We start from the raw sequence: 22,037 nt of genomic DNA, 5'->3' as shown, positions 1-22,037 counted from the left end.
TGCTTTGTTTGTGGGTCATTGAGTCCTTTCGGGGTGTTCACATATGTTATATCGGCGCTATATCACCTGTAGTGCTCAAACGAACTGTGAAAACACCCTAAAACGCTGGATGTGCAAGTGCTCTTCCATGAGCTGTCAATTTGAGCATTTCGGTGTTAAGTTTTTTGTATGATCATTTGGACAGAAACACCAGGAAGTTCTATGATATAAACATGACATTGGATGAGATACTGTACTATATTATAAAACAATAAAAATGTATAGTAATTAAATATCTGCACTGCTAAAGAATTGTGCAATTTGAACACGACAAGGGGCCAATTCTTCAGCTATCAATGATGTGTTACTTGACCCCCAGTGTGCTTCAGAGGACATGCCCCTAGAAAAAGTGCACGTCGTAAAAAGGACCTGCTGAATGAGTACTTAGTGAAAATAATAATTACATGATTAATTTGCTATTGCAGTTCTTGATTTTATAATTAGAGTGCATGAAATGAGAGTGAGAACATTGAACACTTGCCTTGTGTTTCCTCTTTGATTTGCCTGGGTTCTTTTCTGCAGGGATGGAGGCCGGTGACTGTTGCCGTCTGTGCTTGACACTGACCTCCCGACACTCAGCCTTGGTTGGGGGAGGCTCTGGGGGATTTTGCCCCGGGATCCGTGACAGGAAGCTGAGTTCGATCTTAACCCAAAGGGACTTGACGTCCTCAAAATCTCTTAGCGGTGACAGAAGTTCATTTTGTACAATGGGGATGGGAGAAAAGAGGGGCTCTTCCAGGAGATCCAAGGCACCTGGGTCAGGAATGGAGGTGCTGCTTGTGCTGGTAAGGCTACTAACACTCAGGATATTGCTGTTGCAATCCTTGGATTTCAGGCTTAGGCTGTTGGGACCTGGACAGGGAAGCTGAACCTTGATGAGTTCTTCAGGGTCTGAATGACACTCGGATGAAGAGGACTCTGTCTCGATGAATTCCTTAGACTTGGGGATGATCTTGTTGGGTCCTCGGTGCTTCTTTTTATCTTGAACAGGTGTGATATTAGTTGGCGCAGTTGTTGTTGTGATGGTTCGAGGTTCCTTTCTTGGAGCTGTCTTGACCCCAGGGCCCTTACCTCTAGGTTTTGGTGGTTCTAAAGGCGGAGGCTCTTTCTCTTTGGGGGTAGAACTTGAGTTTCCTGATCTTGGCCAGATGTGCTCCTCGCTGCTGGAAGATCGCTCCACCTTTTTGGGCTGCTTCTTGCCAGTGCTTCTCCTAGGGGGTGCTAGCTCCACTAAAGCTGGTGATTTTACCTTGGTGCTTTTGCTTTCTGGAGCCTTCTGACCAGTCTTGGGTTTGGCTTTCTCTCGGATAGGACTGAGCAAAGTTCTCTCCTTGGGGTCTGCTGGTGCCAGTGCCAGTGCTGTGCTAGGCTTGCTTTTGCTGGAGCTCTGGTTCTCAGAGATTTGGCTTTCATCAGGCCGAGAGCTGTTAAGTCCATGACTATCTTTAATTAGTGCTTTATTGTGATGATTACCATTGTTTAGCCACAAATGTAGTTGCCACTTGTTTGTTGATGGAGGTTCAGGCTAGTGGAAAAAGACAAAACAAATTTGTGGACCACAGTTTTAGGCATATTTACAACTTATTTTATCAATTGCACAATGACGCTGTGGACAGTTTTGAAGACTAGAAATGAATTCCAGATCAGATTTGTTGTATCTGACATTTTTGCATGCATTCAGTGCATTGAGGTCTACAATGTAAATGGATACATGTTTAAAATAACATGGAAATCGAATTTGTAATGATGCATATCGGTACAGATTTAATCTGTCTTCAAGTGTTGATTCATGAGAAGCAGTCATATGACTTTCACAGACCAATGAGCTGGCGCTATGATGAAAAGGCCATTAGGAGAGGAAGTCATAAAACTCCTGAATAATGGAGGAAATGCTGTTCTGTCCTGATGACTGCTCACAGCTCTCACTGCGAAGATGTTTTCATCAGCTGTATTATCTCACGCAGATTGTTGTGTACCATTATGTTTCCAGACACAAGTAAATCTTTCCCACAAACCCATAAACACTGCCTTGAATGCTCTGAATGATAGCAAATCATTCAGAAAAGGAAGCTGTGGAAATGAGTGGACATCCATATTAACCATTAAACTCAAAGGGTAAGAAATTCAATTCAGTGCACTTTCCAATCAGACTTGATGGTACGTTTTGAGACAAAAGGCAATCTCCTATGCTATTTCTCCATCTGTCAGAGAGACATTTCCGCCAATACAAGCTACCAAATGTTATAGTGAAAGCACTGGCAAAGATGATGAATTAACAATTGAGCATGTTGAAATTGACAGGCCTCCCAATATTTCGCCCATCAGGGCTATGTGCCGCCACTTGAAAGAGAAACATCTTTCTGTAGACCAGAGCGCTTGCAGTGCTAAGATACGGATTCCCATTGGCCATCCCTGGCAGAGAGCAAAGCTATAGAAGGGGCGATGAGAACCGAGAGATGTTTACTCTTGTGTAATGCTCTTAGGGAGCCCCGGGCAGGCTACAGCAGGACAACTTTAAAGCTGCCAATTAATCCTTTGAGGAGATCCTTTCAAAAATCCTACCCCTAACCCATGCTGAGAAAAACTCGGAGGGGGAATGCTGCCTAAGTCTCTCTTTGCCTTCAGCTAAAGGAGAAAATAGACTTACTCAGATTCATCTCAGTTCTTTTGAAATTTCTGGTAATGGGCCCCGTAATAATCATCTAAGAGAAATAATTGCATAAGCTGGTATTCATTTACCTCAGGGCCCAGAGTTCAGAAGGCAAGCAAAACAATAAAACTGCGAATAACACTAACAGAAGGGGTGGGGAAAATCTACCCAAAACCTGTCAAGAACATGTCTGGGTCATTCTTCACCACATAATAATAATAATACATATATATGGGACTCAGGAATAAACTTTAGCCCACTGTAGTGGACATTATATTTTAGTGAATTTCTCTGACACCATACGTGTCACCTGTCACAACCCGGGTGTCCTGTAAAGAGCACATTCAGGGATTTTCAGAGATACCAAATATTTGGTGGTTTCACCATGAAAACAACTTCTCATTGGTCTTTAAACATGTCTGACATTAATTTAGTGAACAAATGTAGCACTCTTATGAAAATATAATATATTATAATTTAAATCAGACTTCTTTTCAAATTGTTTTTCATAAACCAACATCTCAGGAAAACGTTATGGGGTTTCAAATAAAAAAATGACTTTCTGTTACAGAGCAGGGCATTGATTTCATACATGTCCACTGTAGAGGACATCAGGACTTAAATCATGTTTATCAGGCATTTTGGGAGACACAACAAGTGAATATGGAAATAAATTATACATCAATATTCTTATGAAATATTAGATATTATTGTTAAAATGTTGCTAATTATTACTCCAATTATTACACTTCTTTTTTCATTAAATGTTGCTCCAAGAACGCATTAATGTACAAATTAGAAGCAGTGTATATATACATTGCATAGAATGGGAATATTAATGTATGGCCACTTTACCCACATATTGCATAAAGTAAAATGGTGTATCAATTCATTCCGTTATATATTTCATAACAGTTGAGCATCATCTTTATACAATTTTTGGTTATACAATTTTTTTATTATTAATCTCCGATAATGTTTATCTCAACATTTACTAACGCATTATTAAAATAAAAAGATGTATCTGTTAAAGTGATAGATCACTCAACAAGGATAATTCTGTCATCATTTACTCACCCTCAAGTTGTTCCAAACATGTATTATTATTTTTTCTTCGGCTGAACACAATGAACCCCACTGACTTTCATAGTATTTTTATTCCATACTATGGAAGTCAATGGGGTCCATCAACTGTTTGGTTAACCATATTCTTCAAAATATCTTCTTTTGTGTTCAGCAGAATAAATAAATCCATACAGGTTTGGAACAACATGAGGGTGAGTAAATGAAGACATAATTTTCATTTTTTGGTGAACTATTCCTTTAAACATTAGTTAATGAACCTGAACTAACAAGAACTAACAATGAACAGTTGTATTTTGATCAATTAATGTTAACAAAGATTAATGAGTACTGTAATGAATGCATTGCTCATTGTTAGTTAATATTAGTTAATGCATTACCTAACCTTAACTAATGGAACAATATTGTACAGTCTTACCATTATTATTAAAGCTACACTGTGTAGGATTTTCTCCCATCTAGCGGTGAAATTGTATATGACTACCAACTGAATATTACTTTCTAGCCCCTCCCATTCCGAGGGTGTTTTAACTCCTACGGTGGCCGTATTATTTCAAATCTGCCGGCAGTCGTGAGTAAATCTCCCCCTCTCATTCGTCACGGTGCCACTGAGTGTAAAAACGCGAAAGGCGAAGGTTGAATTTCCAGGTTTGTCCCTCTTTGGCTAATGTATTTTCAAGATGGAGGCGCAACATGGCTTCCCAGAATACTTGATTAGTTGGTAGAAGTAATTATACATTAATGAGCACAAATAATTTTGAAAGAACAAAGTGTTTTTTGCTAAGAATCAATTAAAAAAAATACACAGTGTAGCTTTAAAGCAAGCATAATGGCAATACGAATTCTAACAATCTATGAATGCTATGGTTTGAGCTGAAGTGTTCAAATGTCACATACACAATCAATTTAATTTATACAACAATAAATATGATAAATTAACAATTGAGCGTCTCGAAATTGTCAGGATTCTAAACATTTTACCACTGAAGGATCAGGGATATTGTTTTAAAGCAGCTTTATAGAAGTTTAGCAAAAATCTGAAGCCATGGATGTGTGTGTGTGAATGTATTTGAGGGGGGTAAAGTGATCAGTACCTCTGGTGTGGGAACACGGGACGTTCGGTTGCATTCACTTTCGCTAGAACTGCTCTCGCTGTCCGAGTCGGACTGAGAGCTGCTATCCGATTCGCTGGAGCTGCCTGAGGCCGCGCTGGAGTGACCGGTCGGTTTGCCGGTCCGCGGTGTGGTTCCAGGGAGGCTTTAGGCAAAAGAACGGAGAGAAACATTCATCAACCGACATGACACTATAAACCAAATTGTGCAAATGTGCACAAATGTGCACAGAGGAGCTGTAATTTATCAATTTGCAACAATAATATTTTCATACTCATAAGGCATGTTCAGACCTTTATTTTGAAATAGTGATGAACATGAAAAATCATGAAAGAATGGTTGAAACCTCAGTTTGTTTTTATGCCAAGAGTTCAAAAGATAGTATCCATTCAATTCTTTTAGAAAAAAAGGTCTTAAAATGTTTTAAATGTAAAGAAAAAAAGAATAGATTTACCATTTGTGATGTGGCAGCGAGCTATAATTTAATACGTGTTCTTTTGTGTTTCTTAGAGGTTGAATTCATTTCAAAATCTGCCAAACTTTTGCCAAACCATCCTTATTTCTGAATAGGATGTCTACTTCATAAATGTTATGTAAATTGTAAAAATAATGGTTCAGATCACTCAAACAACATATGGAAATGGAGGCGCCCTTATATGGGCAGTAATGTCAACTAGTGGAAAAGTTTGGTACTGCGCCCAAACAAAATCTCACTGAAAGCTTATTTTTGGAGATATCAACCTACAATTTAAAACACAACTTGTTCAGATTGTTGGCTTTGATTTTTTTGCATTTTTAGAATCCACCAGGTTTTGAAAATATATATTTTATATAAAATATGAATAATTACATTTTTAACATTGTACATTTTCATAAACTTAAACTTCTATATATATATATATATTTTTTTTTCTGTTTAACTTTCTTAATTTATTTCACTTCTACAAAAATCTGCCAACATATTCTAAAGCATTTTTGAATCACAACCATTTAAGTTCGGAATGTGCATTTTCATGTCTATTAAAAAAAGGGGGGTGCCGCTTAAGGGGTTAAAAAAAATCCAATGCCAGCTATAACGTTTTAGTTCAATGCTTTAAAACACAATTACATATTTATATTAAATACACACCCTTTTCCAAATGAAAAAGGGAACAATATCCTTGATATCTGATTTATCTCTAAGTTTCTCATTCAACACTAGCTGATGCTGCTTTGGCGAACCAACTAATAAAGAGACAACTGAACCAATTGATGATAGACTACATCATTTAGAGAGAGAGAGACAGAGATAGAAAGATATAAATAGAAAGAAAATGTGCAAGAAAAGAAAGCATTAGTTTACTTCTCCACCTGTGAGGCTATTGCTCAGCTCAGAGTTATCAGTCATGCTCGGCATTATTTATGAGTTCATGAAAGGCCACGGCGCTCTAATCCAATAAGCACTTCACTTCTCAGGGTATCCTCAGATGTGGCCATCCAAGATTGTTCTACATGGAGTCAAACATGCCAGAAGGAGGCAAATTAAACTCCTTTCCAAAGGTCAGAGCAGGCTGCTTTATGTTGACACTTCATTAGAGATTATGTTACGACAGGAAAAAGCGCTCTGGTCTACAGCTGTGCCAGCAAGACATGGACAAGAGGAACCTGTCCCAGGAAACTGAAAAAGCTAACAAAAACAAAACAAAAAAGCAGATGCATGCCAAATCATGGCATAAGCTTTATCCAAAATTGGCCACTTGTTCACTCAGGCTCTGTCAGCTAGAGAAAAAAACCCTCACAAATGACCTGACACCCAATGCGTGCTATACAGTGAAAGTCTCATAATCAAATATCATCTGAAAGAAATATGACACTGTTACAGAAAAGACACAAAGGGCTTGAGATGTGCTGTTCTTTCAAAACACCAACCTGTGTGACCTTTGTCTATGCAAATAGCACTGATTGGTGTGACACGCACGCACGCACGCACGCACGCACGCACGCACGCACACACACACACACACACACACACACGCACAAAACAACAACAGAAGGTCATTTTCTCTCCATCTTTTGGTCTTAATAAGGTTGACCTTTGGTTAACAGCTGTGGAATCTCATGAGAAAGGCAAGTCTGAGAAAATATTTCCTGGTTATTTCACTTTTATTACAGATGCAAATGTTTATATATTAATGCACGACAACACAATAAACATTTTCAGCCAATGTAATGTAATGCAATGTAATGTTATATAACTTTTGTAGAATGCTTTTTAGTTGTACTTACATGTACTTACAGTGTACTTGGAAGAAAGTAATGGTTAAATGGTTAATTTAAGGTAACTACATGGATTAAGGTTAGGTTTAGGGGTAAGTTCATGTTTAGTACCTAGTTATTACCCAGTTATTACTATAATAAGTGCTATACCAACTTTTTATTCAGGGGCCTAGTTCATTTAAAAGAGAGAGAGAGAGAGAGAGAGAGAGAGAGAGAGAGAGAGAGAGAGAGGGGGGGGGGGGGATCTGCAGATTTGCCTAGCATAGTGATGTAAAGTAAACAAAGTTTACTTATCATCATTATTCATAATTAACAGTATCCTCGTCCCCAAACAGACCGGACAGAGCAGCTCTGGGAATAGCTTTCTCTTCGTAAAGAAGCACACGTTGCACGAACACAGGAAGGAGGAAGTGTTCCCCTGAAGGAGTTACAGCAGGCCCTGGGCAAACTCAACTAGAACTGGGCCACTGGGACTGAAAGAACTGGGTAAATTAATCTCACTGCTGAACTATAACTGTAATAAGGAACGTTAACATATCTGCTTTCATAAGGATTTATGTTTGATACTTATAGGTCTGAAAACAAGTAGCCTGCATGATAATTTTTTTTAAGCCAAGGTTAAAACTGAAATGCAATATCACCAGTGTCTCTTCATAGTCAAATATAAGTGTAAATACTTAAATTCACAAACTATATAAACATCATAGCAGTTTCACTAATTAATATATTAGCATTTATTTACAATCTCTCCTCATCACACCACACTATATACACATACGGAAGTGCACACATATATTTCTCAAATCCATCATAAGTTATGCAGTGCGAAAGCCATCAAGGCACTTATTATTATTCACCAAGGGAAGAATTTGCACAGACCTCCTAGTTTATCATGGCTTTAAATAATTCTCTGTCAATGCATGTTCTGTTACAAACCCCAAAAAAGATCTCCAGGCATAAGCAAAATATCTCAAACAACTCCAATAAATAAATAACAATATTTAGTACAATTTACATTTTAAATATTCATGTTTTATAATGAAGCAATTTATCAGGCTGGTGCTATACAAAACAGTAGGGAATATGAAATCTGATGTACATACAAAAAATAAACACTAGCTAGTCTAGCTACACAAAGCTACTTGAACAAAGTTTCAGAGTAGGTTTAGAGTTGAAAAAAAACCCCAGACAAATTCAAACCGAGTTATATATACAATTTAAATTGATAGAATATCAATTAAAAATGGTCAAAATAGAATTGCTTGTTTAATATATTAAGGATATAATACACATAATTAATATCAAATATACAAATAATTAGCAGCAAAAGCTGATAATTAAGTATCTACGATAATTTCACTTTGAACAGCTTTAATTTGGTGCCAAGCATAGAGGGGGAGTATCAGATATATGTGACTTTGCTCACAGCTAGTTGCCCATGATTATGTTTGCCGTGTTACATACGTTGGCGGTGAACACAGCTTCTTCTTGTCCATCAAGTTTGGACAACCCTTTTCACACCAAGCGAATGAACCAAACTTTGACTCGAGTCCACAAAAAGAGCTCTACCGTCTAAAATATATTCAAAAACACACCATCTCCAGCTCTTGCTAACGGCAAAACATGGTATCACAAGGGCCAAAGCCATGATCGCTCCTCTGAGATCCTCACACCGAAAACAAAGGCAGATGCATCACTGGAAGCTGCAGGGACCCCATCGACTAGTGTTTTTCTCTCTGTGTTTACACTGATACCATAATCTCAGATCAATGTGACAGATAGTCACAGCGTGGCGGTCTGAGAGCTTACAATGGAGGGGGGGGGGGCAAGAAAAAGCAATGTGTGAGAGATGCCAACTGCTTGAAGAGACTCATTAAGACACAAGTTCATCCAGAAATTCACATCAGACCCAAGGGCCACTAGCGGATCGAGACTAGCGTTGCGGCTCGGGACCTCAGCAAAGGCCGCCTCTGTTCTCGCATTTGTTTGCAGATTGTAATTACTTGCAGATCTATCAAGTGGCGTAACGAACTCAGAGCAAGTTAGCATTATGATTCTTACCATCTCCCGCTGTGTCTCGTATCCAAGTTTTTTCTTAGTTTTTTTTGTTCAACCTCTGCTTCAATGAAGTTTAATAGTTCATTATAGATGAGTGATTCCTACGGTCGCTGCAGCAGAAGCCCACGTTTGATTCTATTCCCCTCAGAAAACAGAGCTGGGGCCGTTTCAGACGTCTAGTCTGGACCGAAACCTGTCAATACCGCCAGCCAGATGTCTTCGCCGTAGGAGAACTTAATGAACTGTGAATTTATGATTTCCATCAATAAGTTAAATTTGAAAAAGTTCAAAAGAATTCGAGGACCCGGGGTCTCGGCACTAAACACGATTATGTGTTTGGGGGTGGTGGAAAGCAACAAAGAGCTTGAAGCATGAAACGACGGAGAGAGAAGATGAGAAGAGACCTGAAGGAGTTTCATTTATTAGTCATCAGCCCACCGCCTCATAAAACGATCAGCTGCGAGCAGCGCATACAGTCTTTTTTATAAATCACCCCCAAGAATAACTCGCCGCACATCTCTATGATGATGATTGTGACTTCCCTTTGCCCTTAAATCCATTACAAGCGTTATTTGATTCACTCAATGGTCTGTTCGCATGAGGAATGGATTATCCTGTTTCAAAACACGGCTCTGATTCCTGAATCATTACAAGATCTGTTCTCAACAGGGACACGTATTTACAAGTTGATGGTTGGTTTCCAAAGCTAAGATTAGGTCTGGTCCTCCATTAAAATGTTTCAATTGTCTGCGAACGTTTAAAACAAGACCATAATACCATCTGACTTGCTGACACTGATTACTTTCTGTGAAAACACATCACAGATGTCAAACACATTTCCATACCATAATCTTAAGCAGTGATCTTCAACTGGTGGGTCGCTGGTCTGTTCTGATTGGGTCGCTGATAGCAGGGAAAAATAGTGGTAAACGCAAATAATGAAATGCTAATAATCATAATAGTGCATCATTAAGGTAATAGCCGAATACATTGGCTTATCAACTTTAAAAAGCGATGAAAAAACCCTTCCCATGTTGTTGATGTCAATTTATGCATTCAAACAAACTATATGTTACTTAAAGCTACATTGTGTAGGATTTTCTCCCATCTAGCGGTGAAATTGTATATGACTACCAACTGAATATTACTTTCTAGCCCCTCCCATCCCGAGGGCGTTTTAACTCCTACGGTGGCCGTATTATTTCAAATCTGCCGGCAGTCGCGAGTAATCTCCCTGTTGCATTTGTCATGGTGCCACTGAGTGTAAAAGCGAGAAAGGCGAAGCTTGAATTTCCAGGTATGTCCCTCTTTGGCTAATGTATTTTCAAGATGGAGGCGCAACATGGCTTCCGCCATTCGAGCAACTCGCCCATATGTATTAATAAATGGAAGATTCTACGCTTACCTGAATCAGAATTATTCAAACCTGAATCAGAGAGATGTCAACACGGACAGGTTGCTTAATATTCTGACATCCTCAAAAACCATGTGCAAAGTTAAATTACAACTTGTTCTGTGCAATGAATTATCCAAAATCAAAATCGATCCAATTCATCTCATGTCACGTATCTTAATTTTCATATTGTTGGGTCTATGCAGTTTGATGTTTAAAGTCCCCATGAAATGTAAGTTTTATGGCTTTTGGTATGAATATGTTAGACTTACTGTTATCTATAAACTAGTGTGCTCCAAAACAATGACAAAATTCACATTTCTCACTTCCGCTAATACGGATCAATGATTTTGATGACATCACTTCGGCACTTCAGCTTCTCATCAGATTTTCTGTCCAGTATTTGATTGGACAGAAAATCTGATGAGAAGCTGAAGTGCCGGAGTGATGTCATCAAAATCATTGATCCGTTCATCATTGAGGATTTGGCTCTCTATAATTGGAAGCGTCCCGTTGCTCTTGAATCACCTGTATCATAACCCACAATCCCTCAGTCTGTGCAAGCTCATTTGAATACATTTAAGAAAGATGTTTTTGGCTTTGCTGTGGCAATGCAACCATATGGTCCAGTCATTAAGAGGCTATTGCCTTGAATGGTTAACTTGCAGTCCATTTAAATAGGACACACTTGTCTCTAAGCTGGTGACATGTACATGCTATTTTCATGCTGTGGTTTTAAAAGACGCATTGTTAGTGTTTACATTGAAGGAGGAATCCGAGACATATTTAGAGACAGACCGGAGACTTGAGGGTGGGCTCTTTTGACCAGTCAGCAACCACACTAGCAAACACCCAGAACACCTTAACAACTGAACAGCAAAACCTGGAAACCACCCAGAACATCTAAGCAACCACATACTGTAGAAACTCCCTGCCAACTATACAACACCCTGGTATCATGGTGATTCATTTTTGCATGTAAAAACTAGTTTAATATGTCAGTAAAATAATAAAAAATACTAAGGGTCCGATTTGTTTTTGTTCAGGATCCAATTCTCACTATTAAGTACGATTAACAGCGAATTTTGCCTGAATAAACTCCCAATTCCCGCTTAATCGTCGTTAAGTTTAGGTATTGAATAGGATGTAGAATATGGTCATACAGAATAAGGCACCAATAAACAGCCAATATCAAAGTAATATGCATGCTATTAGCAACTATTAATATTGAGAATTGGACCCTAAACTAAAGTGTTACCATATTTTCTTATGTTTTTGTAGCTTCATGTGTTTCATGCTCTGTGAGTGACATTGCATTGCTAACCTAAATGTTTTACATATACATTTTGGCGGATGCTTTTATCCAAAGTATAATACATTTGATAAATGTGTGCATTCAATAGAACGAATGACCTTGGCTATGCTAGCGCCACGCTTTACAGTCTGATCCAGCTACAGGAATATTACCCAAATGATCATGATTTTGAAACACTCCATATGTGGTTTTCTTTAAATGTCAAAGTCTCACAGAAAAGCCCCAAAGGCTCCAGATGGAGATATTTCTCACATAAGTATGCTCTGCTTGTTTGGTGTTTTTTTTCTCTTTCTCTCTCCCAGAAATAGCAGGACCACGACCATTGTAAAGGGTGGTACACAAATCCCAGGCCTCCCTTTGGCCTATCTTAAAGCATTCTGAGAGGGCTAAAAGAGCATATCCCACCGCCTTGACAGCATTTCCTATGCCACAATGCCAAATGAGATGAATCAAAGCTAACAAACTGAGTTAAATGTCAATGTTAATAGTGGATTTTACAAGGATATATTACGCATGCAGTTATAAAGTGACTGTTCAGTTCAAGGCATGCCAAAACAGAATTAACTTTTGACCATTTTGGACATAAATGGGAAACTTATGAAGCAGTCGTATGCTAACAGATTGAGGTAATGGAAAAAAACAGAACAAATTTTGCATTGAAACTTGGTCCACTTTTCAGAAACGACGACATTTTGAAATTTGTTTCAAAATAACTTAACGATCAGATCATATCTCGCATATACAGTCTTGTACATGGTATATAGCACATGTATATTTGCATGTGCTATCGAATTAATGACCATTTTTGAAGCTAATGGGCAACATTTAAGATGGATGATTTTATAGGATATTATAAAGTGCCACCTGATATTCATACAATTAGATCCACATCACTGGAGCATGAGTTGATTTCATAAGTTGCCTTTGAGAGACAAAATGGCAATGTTGACACAGTTAACAAGTTATTAATATGTGGAGGGATTTCTGAACACGCTTTTCCCCCCGTCTTGATATTCCCAACTCTCATCGTCAACCTGAATTCACACCGTGTGTGTGAATACAATTAACAAAGAAGTGGAGAAATGAATGAGATGGGGAGTGAAAGAGAGAAAGAATAGAGATGCAAAATGTTAATAGATTACAGCTGAATGAAAAAAAACCCCATAAATGAATTAAGATGCAAACAAAGCAGCAGACATTAAGCACGGGTTGACTATGATTAATATGTAAAGGGCCCACACTATGAGAAAAGGAACTCTGGCCTAGAGAGATTAAAAGAGTCATTAAGAAAAAAGGTGTAATAATAATCCTCTAATTACACAAATCTGTTATTGAAAACAGAGCCGTTTCCCTCGCTGATGCATGTGTGTGGTTTAACTGTTCAGGACACATGTAAACATAGTTTCATGAGTGATATATATATAAAAAAGATTACCATTACACTGACAACATTGGAATTACTTTGATGACTCTTTCTGTGAAGCACATAAATATTGTTTCAAAATATTCTTAATTTTGTTTACTGTTTTTTAATTACTGATGCTAACTTACTATAGTTCTGATATGAGTGAAATGTTTTCAGACACGTAATTACATGTTAAATGCAATTAAATTAAAATGTATTAAAGTTTAAATTTACATTAAATAAAGTTAACTGAACTTTAACGTGTTGCTTTTTTGACCCACTTAAGCAGGACTTACATCTTTAGTCATTTCATAATTAGCCTACTTATATTGTCTTTGAAATATGTTTAAAGTGTAATGCTGAATTTAATGACAAGCATTTCTGGTGAATTCAAATATACTTTAATGTCACAACATTCTGCTGACTATAAATAACGTTGTACCTGCATGTTACCTACTTGTTAACTATCTCTCATTAGAGTTTAGATTAGGTTAGGCTTAGTAGAATTGGTTGACATGTAGTTGTAAAGTTTCTTGTAGTTAGTAGATTGTCTTTTGGAGGAGCATCAAAATAAAGAGTTATCAGATTTTAAGCAGACATTCGACTAATACTCTAATGACTGGTAGCTGACATGTAGTTGTAAAGTTACTTGTAGTCAGTAGATTGTGTTTTGGAGGAGCATCAAATTAAAGAGTTATCAGATATTAAGCAGACAGTCGACTAATGCTCCTCTAGTAATAATCTAATGAGAGTTAGTTGACATGTAGTTTCAAATTAATGAGAGTTAGTTGACATGTAGTTGCAGAGTTACTTATAGTCAGTAGAATGTCTAAAGTGAACTATTGAAATGTAATCTTTACTTATATAATGCCTTATAAAAGTTTAGTAAAACAGAGTATGTCCACTATGAATATCATTGCCTTTGGTTACTTGGCAAAGTACTGCGGTGCTGAGTGTCTTTTTTCTATGTTTATGTAGTTTACCCTGTAGTTTAGGTGTGATCTGTGTGTTCTCTCTCCAGGCACCAGAGTGCCCTCTTACCCTGCACTATTCCAGCTTTATACAAATGCTGAGCCACCCACGAGCTGCCACACACACACACACACACACACACACACACACACACACACACACACACACACACACACACACACACACACACACACACACACACACACACACACACACACACACACACACACACACACACACACACACACACACACACACACACACACACACACACACACACACTGCTCAGCTGGGATCAGCAGAGTCTCAAATGCTGACAAGCTCATTCTAAGTGCTGCTGGAAATCTAATGAAGCAGCAATTTGTACATTGTTGCTCATGGGCTCTCATATATTCAGCCTTATAAAAAGACCTCTGGCACAGAGGCAGAGATATGTCCTCTCTCATACACCCTCTCAATGCTAATGTTAGCGCTCCGCTGGCTTTTATACACCATCAGAGGCTAATTGAAGCCTCACCTCCCTCTAAAATCAATGGAACGTGCTGCTGTATGAAAAAGTGAATTGTTTACATTGTCATTCCTCCAATGACAATAACTAATTAGACCCTGTTTGTGGCAATATACAAAAACCTGTTTTGAGAAAAATAGTATTGGAAATAATCACACATTGGATGAGAGGAATGTTGCACGATGGCTTGACGTTGGCATGACGTTACCACAGGAAATCATTCTGACTTGTCCTTCAAAGAGTAAAAAATCATAGTTATGTGGGTCTGTATCCAGGATGTAAACATTAAAATATAGTGTTTCAAAATTATAGTCGCAAAACTTAAACTTTATACTTGTTGGCATGTGATTGTATGATAGAATGGCTTCCTGACCTTGTCTCTGTAAACCTATATCCAATTTTCAACTTCACTGACATGAGCATGTAATGCCGGTAAACCCAGTAACCTTTGCTTGTAACATGTACAGATGCCAGAAAGGGAGTGTGTAAATGGAGCAAACTCTACTTACAAGAAATACATTTGTAACACCTAACCAGAAGTTCATCTATCAAGTTCAAAAGGGACGATTTAGACACATTACTGCTCAATTTATAAACTGCTCTTTACTAAGTGCTTCACACTTTTGTTATTAAATCCCCTGGAGGCTGGCTCTGTTTTATGGAAGAGTTTTCAACATTCAACTTTAATTCTCACTATTGCAACTATTTCTCATGACTCGTAATTGCAACTTCAGATCTCAAATTTGCAACTTTACCTCTTTTAATTACGACTTTACATCAAACAATTGTGACTTTATTTTGCATAATTGCAACTTTATTTCTTACCATTTCAACTTCATATCCCACAATCACGACTTTATTTCCTGTAATCGTAACTTTCTCACAATTTCAATGTCCCAAAATTTCAACTTCATTTCTTACAATTTCAACTTCAAAGACACTTAATATAAGTTTTAAGTTTAACTATCTAGCATCTTATTGTTATCCCCAAAATGGTGATCAAAATGATGTTACAAATAGTGCCAATAAAGCTTAACTTACATTGAACCTGGAATGTTCCTTTAACCAGACACTTTCAGAAATAAATTCAAATAGATAATATCAAACCACATCTTCTATTAAAAACATAAAAAACATTGAACAAATGTATTAGAAGTGTATATGCTCTATAATTGAAGAGTTTCTGAATATGATTGTGTTTTGGTGAATGTAAAAGTTAGGTGCCAAGATCATTGGACCTGCTCAGTATATTTCTGTATATGTTCTCGGTCAGTTGGTTTGTTCCTGGCACATGGTCATGTGTGCAGACTTTCCAAATTGCCCCAAACACACTAATTTCTCAAAGTCTAAGAGACAACACATCATGCGAGTCAAAATCAGACAGGGGGACATTAATCTGTCTTCCGCTCGGAGATGAAAACACTTTCGGGCGTAAGGGAAAAGGGATAAAAAGTGGGATCAGTTAATGAAAAATTCATTCAATGAAACTTGATGGGTGTAGGCCTGGAAAAGAGAGTGTTTTGACAGTGGATAGAGAAACGTAAATTGAAGGGGAGAGTGGATCCAAGCTGAAAAACACATCAATAAATGAGTTGAAAATCTGGGAGAGTGTGGAGCTTTGAGAGAGAGAGAGAGAGAGAGAGGAGAGGAGAGAGAGAGAGAGAGAGAGAGAGAGATGAGAGAGAGAGAGAGAGGAGAGAGAGAGAGAGAGAGAGAGAGAGAGAGAGAGAGAGAGAGAGAGAGAGCAGGCTAGAGGCATACAGAGTCTAATTACCTCAACAGAAGACCAGCCAGCACAACACACACTAACTCCAGCTGAGAGATGTGTGTGTGTGTGTGTGTGTGTGTGAGAGAGAGAGAGAGAGAGAGAGAGAGAGAGAGAGAGAGAGAGAGAGAGAGAGAGGAGAGAGAGAGAGAGAGCTTGCAATGTAGCCTGCAGCTGTTGTTTCTCTGATGCCCAAGTCATCCTCTTAGCTCTATGGTAAAAAAGACTCCATAGACGTGAAGCTAAGCAGAAAAAGCACATTAAATTCACCTTAATTTAGAATGACAGCCTTGCACCCTATTAGCAAACATTTCAAATATGATTATGACTTCAGCTTCGGTGTAAACGTGTGTGAGTGCCAATGGATATGTCATCCTCTCTCCACTGGCCTTTTGTTCTTAGCTTGATGGACCAATGCAATACAATACAACCCAGAGTAAATGATACAGTGGCCAGAGAAATGTCCTTTCAGGTTGTCTTCTTGTGATTGTTTAGTGCTCTTAAACTTTATTGGGCTTGTGTGTGGACGGATTGGAAAACAAAGTCAGTTGACGCACTCAATACTTTGATATTGATTTTTAAGCGACGTTCTGTACTTGTAAACAGTATGTTTCTGGCTACATCTTCTGGTGAAGTCATATTCAAATCAGGGGAATAAGTAAAAAAAAAAAAAAACTGATGTGTTGATTTTCAGAAGATACATCAAGAATCTATCAATATTCGACCCAATTTTCACCCCATGATAAGTTTGGGATCTGTACGATTTTTAAAATGTTTTTCAAAAGGAATCTCTTATGCTCACCAAGGTTGCATTTATTTTATATAGTGAATTAAGATACAAAAATACAGTAAAAACTGAAATATTGAAATACATTTTAAAATAACTGTTTTCTACTTGAATATATGTTAAAATGTAATTATTCCAACCCGATCTCACGGCAATTCGTACGAATTTTACAAGTTGGCTAATTCGTACGAATTCATACGACCTCACCTGTATGAATTTGCAAGATTTTTGCTAAATCGTACACATTTTACGAGTTGCCCAATTTATGCATTTGTACGAATGATCTACCCCTGACCCCGCCCCTAAACCTAACCGCCACTGGGGTTTAGACAAATCGTACAAATTCGTAAAAATTGGTCGTGAGAAAGCGTTGTTTATTCCTGTGATGGCAAAGCTGAATTTTCATAATCATTACTCCAGTCTTCAATGTCACAAGATTCTTCAGAAATCATTCTAATATGCTGATTTGATGCTTAAGAAACATTTCTTATTATTATCATTGTTGAAAACAGTTGTGCAGTCTTAATATTTCTGTGGAAACTGTGATACATTTCCCCCCGGTTTTCCTTGATGAATAGAAGGGTAAAAAAAAAACAGCATTTATTTTAAACAGAAATCTTTTTTTAACACTGTGTCACTTTCAATCAATTTAATGCAATATTTAATGCAAAAAACACTTTTTTAACAATAGTCTATAGAGATTTAGTCGGTTTGTTACTGTCCCTAGTTGAGTGTTGTGTCTATGTCGGTTAGTCATGGATCACATGACTTCAGTTGTGTTTGTTCTATATATAGCGACAGCAGGAGGAAAATTCCTCTGTCCACAAACTGTCCCAGTGAATCTGCAAGTCATTAGCTGTGTATACTAACATGTAATGGCCAAATACATTTACAGTTACGCTGATGTGAAAATAAAGCTGACCCGGAGCACTTTGCATTAACAAAGCATGTAAGTGAGCCACGCTGTTCATTTGGAGTGTTCAAACAAAAAGCCACAGTGAACTGCCCTGAAACTAATTCAGTGCCCATTACAAACATGGAGGCATCAACCAGTTGACTATTTTTCTGAATGACTAAACGACTCTAAGAAGTCAAGCCTACTTTAGTTCCAGTTATGCTTATACATGTTCAACTTTCTTTGCTATTTGAACATGAAAAAGGTCTGCAAAGTTACAAAGCACAGTAACTTCTCTATATCAGTGTGCACTGTTTCCGGGAGCAAACAAGTCACAGTATCCCTCATTTAAATAATTCCCACCAAAAGCACACGCAAAAGTAGTATTGTAGAAAAACATAGTAGTGTGTAGAAACTCACAGTTATGGTAAGAGCTGTGACATTTATGAAACAAGCTCAAAGTGGTTGTAAAATATGTGAGATATGTTTTTGAACAGTCAAGCATGAAAACCTGTTAGACCCCCAAAAACAAAATCAAGACTTTGTATAAGGGCATAATAGGTCCTCTTTAACAAACAGGGTTGTGTTTTCCATCCAATGAAACTCACTGTTTAACCATAATACTATGCATCGTTGTTGAAACTAACTAGCTAGTCATGACTCATCGCATTCATCTACGTCAGGTAGACCGTATGCATTTCTAAAATGTATAGATTAAAAAGGATTGTGTTCAGGCGCATTGTTGACGCGTTTCTGTTTTGAGGCAACTGTGAAATAGACTGCGCCATTGACCAACAAAAACCTGGTCTAAAGGAAACGGATCTGCTGGTGTGCGCTCTTTAAATAACAAAAAAAAAATAATGGCCTTTAGACCAGGTTTCAGTTGGTCAATGGCGCAAATTTGTTTTGTTATTTAAAGGGCGCGTTAGTAATGTGCGCCTATAGGTGGGTCCGCGCACACTTTGTGTTGTAGATGATCTGCTTCCGTGCTTTAACCTCGCGCACGAGCAGATCCGCTCTAGAGAAGCGTTCAGTTTTTCTACTTGTCAGAATTTCGCCATGTAAATAGCAATCCGCCATGGCATATCTGGCTTTTAAAGGGAATGGGAGATGAGACTCTGATTAGTTTATTGCAAGTTACGCCCAAAACACACCCATTACTCATTAAGAGAATAGGGACAACTCTTTTAGACTATGCGCCGAGCGTGCCGACCCTTTTTCCTGACGTTAAACTAGCAAAAGTGGATTCGGACGCGGCCTAAGTGCACTTGCGCCTTAGACCATGCGCTTAGATCGTTAAAATAAGCCCCATAGAATGTACTGAATGTTACTGAAAGAAAGCTTGCATTGCCCAAAGAGCATTGTGTCTTCAAGTCCACCTTTTAACAAGAAACTATGCTTCTATTCACAGCTCGTTCCACTCACAGAAGTTTGAGATGCTGTTTGCGAATGTTCGTTGGAGCTATGCTTTCGGGAAACGCCACATCGCTCAACGAATTGTTAATGGACGGAACTTGCGACCATAGTCGGCTAACGATGCCTTTTGGAAAGCACACCAGATGAAGAAACAGGGGATATTTTCAGATGTCCTCTTCTCTGCTTCACTGCAGTGCCTGTTGCGTCTGGAACGGTAGATATTTTTTCGTTCACAGACCCTGGTTGCATTTATTTAAAAACAGTGCCTGCAGCATGAGGCAGTCACACCGAGGTCAACACATCCTGAATCCCAGCTTCATCAAAACAGCCACGCTAGCATGTAGCTTCAACACGACAAGGGCAGGATATTGCTCTGCATGCTAGAAGTGCTAATGTATTCAAGCTGGATAATAGTCTTGCTTCCAATTAATTTGATTGTGTGTGGTGTTGACTGCCTCTGCGCGCATGCTATCCTGCAGATAGAGAAACAGCCCCCCCACCTACTCTGTTTGACCGCCCACGGGGAGATACACCGCTAACGTCTGCGCTGGGCTCTGACAAGGCTGTAACGCGGCAGTTATTACAGTGCCACTGCACATTAGCGCTAACCTGTGCTAACCTGACCCAGGCACCTGAGCCACAGCACGCTGCTGCCGCTAATCGCTAATGAAGCTCAATTACCATCACAGACGCTTTTGTGTTGGAGCATCTATTCAGCGCTAACACTATACCTGTTCTCCCACTAGCATCTGGACACTGTCCAAGCGGAGATTGCGGTTAACCCACAGTGCTAATAATGCCAGATTTCTTTTAATTGCTAATGAGCGTCTCCTAATGATCTAACTGTGAAAAACAGTTGCAAGTATGCTATTCCTTTAAGGATGTTATGTACTGTAGTCTGCGAATTATGAAGTGTCAAACTGTAATTAAAAAAAGCATAAATATAAGCATGAATAAGCCTAGTATAAAACGTCAAAAGGAAATGACATCACAAGACTTATATAAAATATAAAAATTATATAATTCATATGTATAATATAAATGATTTGGTTAACAAAAAGTACTGTTGTGATACCATGATTTGAAAAATATTTGTATACTGGTGTATTTAATGCTTGGTACTTGGTAAATGGTATTACCATGATATGTGTCCAAAAACATGGTATGACCATGGTACTATTTTCGCATTATTTAGTCACTTGATTACAGGTTTTACTATAGTAAAATAGTAAATAAAAGGACTAAATAGAAAAAATACTAAAATAATAAAAATACAAAAAAAAATTTTTTTTAAATTGATAAAAAAATAACAAAAAAAAAATAAAAATATATATTTTTTATGTAATAAGGCTTAGGGCCCTATTTTAACGATCTGAAATGCAGTATCAAACGCGAAACGCAAGTAACTTTGTGGGCAGATCCCAACGCAAATCTAAAGTGGGTTGGTCTGAAGTAGCTTCATTACTCATAGCTGTGGTTTAGGCGTAACATGCAATAATCCAATCAGAGCGTCATCTCACATTCCCTTTAAGAGCAGGCGCGCTTGTTCCATGGCGGATTGCTATTATAACGGCGGATTTGCCAGCCGCACTTACATGATGGTAAAGCTGATTTCACAGTCTTCAGAATTTTGTTTCCTGGTTCTTGACGGACAACCCACTTTGTCAGATGTCCTTATATACCGATGTGTCTTGCCACTATCGATCAAACAGGTTTGATCCGTCATTACTACAATTAGCCTGAATAATTTGGGTAAATGTGTAAAATAGATTTATGCCTATTTTTTCACATCTTCATGGACACCACAATGCTGTGTGTCGGGTGCAAAATAGGAATGATATGCGTCGGCATACAAAGTCATTTGCGCTGGGTGCAAGATAGGGCCCTTACAGTGTAGCTATCAAATTGCCAAAACAACAGAATTCCTCACAATCTATACAAATATGTGTGTGTGTGTGTGTGTGTGTGTGTGTGTTTGTTTGAGTACACACAACTACTACTTTATCAGTGAAGGATCTTTGGTTTTGTCAGCTGTAGAATTTCCACTGTGTTCCTTTGCCTACATTATCAAAGTTTGCCTGTATCTTTAGCTGCCAGCGCCAGGGCCTCACACTTCTTATGCGCACTGCTTGATTGACAACTGAAGAGCTGAGAGAAGGATTATGGGAGAAATGAGAGCCCAGAGGGGCAGCTTAGGGAATCCCAGTCAAACCTGCTGGATATTGACAAGCTCGTCGCTATTAAGTATTTACAAAACCCTGTGTGCTCGAGCTGAGCCGCTGGCACATGAAGTTATTTGTCAAAGACAGATGGAGAAGCATAAACACAGCCGAGTGCCGGGCGTTAACTTGCGGAGAGCTGTCGCCCACTCCAAATGCAAATA

The 22,037-nt window shown here is 38.3% G+C and overlaps 1 protein-coding gene across 1 annotated transcript in view; it reads right to left on the bottom strand.

Moving 5' to 3' along the window:
• The window catches only part of aff2 (AF4/FMR2 family, member 2), a 229,136-nt gene that overhangs the window by 16,249 nt on the left and 190,850 nt on the right, over nucleotides 1-22,037 (bottom strand). Inside the window, exons 10-11 of the mRNA XM_079631376.1 lie at nucleotides 4,867-5,029; nucleotides 521-1,564 (exon numbers count right to left, since the gene is read on the bottom strand). Coding sequence (XP_079487502.1) covers nucleotides 521-1,564; nucleotides 4,867-5,029 — 1,207 coding nt within the window. The remainder of the gene's footprint in view (nucleotides 1-520; nucleotides 1,565-4,866; nucleotides 5,030-22,037) is intronic.

Source organism: Phoxinus phoxinus (assembly GCF_949152265.1).
Source record: "Phoxinus phoxinus genome assembly, chromosome: 12".
Classification (NCBI taxonomy): domain Eukaryota; kingdom Metazoa; phylum Chordata; class Actinopteri; order Cypriniformes; family Leuciscidae; genus Phoxinus; species Phoxinus phoxinus.
The sequence above is the reverse complement of the archived record's forward strand: the minus strand, read 5'-3'. Positions and strand labels throughout refer to the sequence as shown.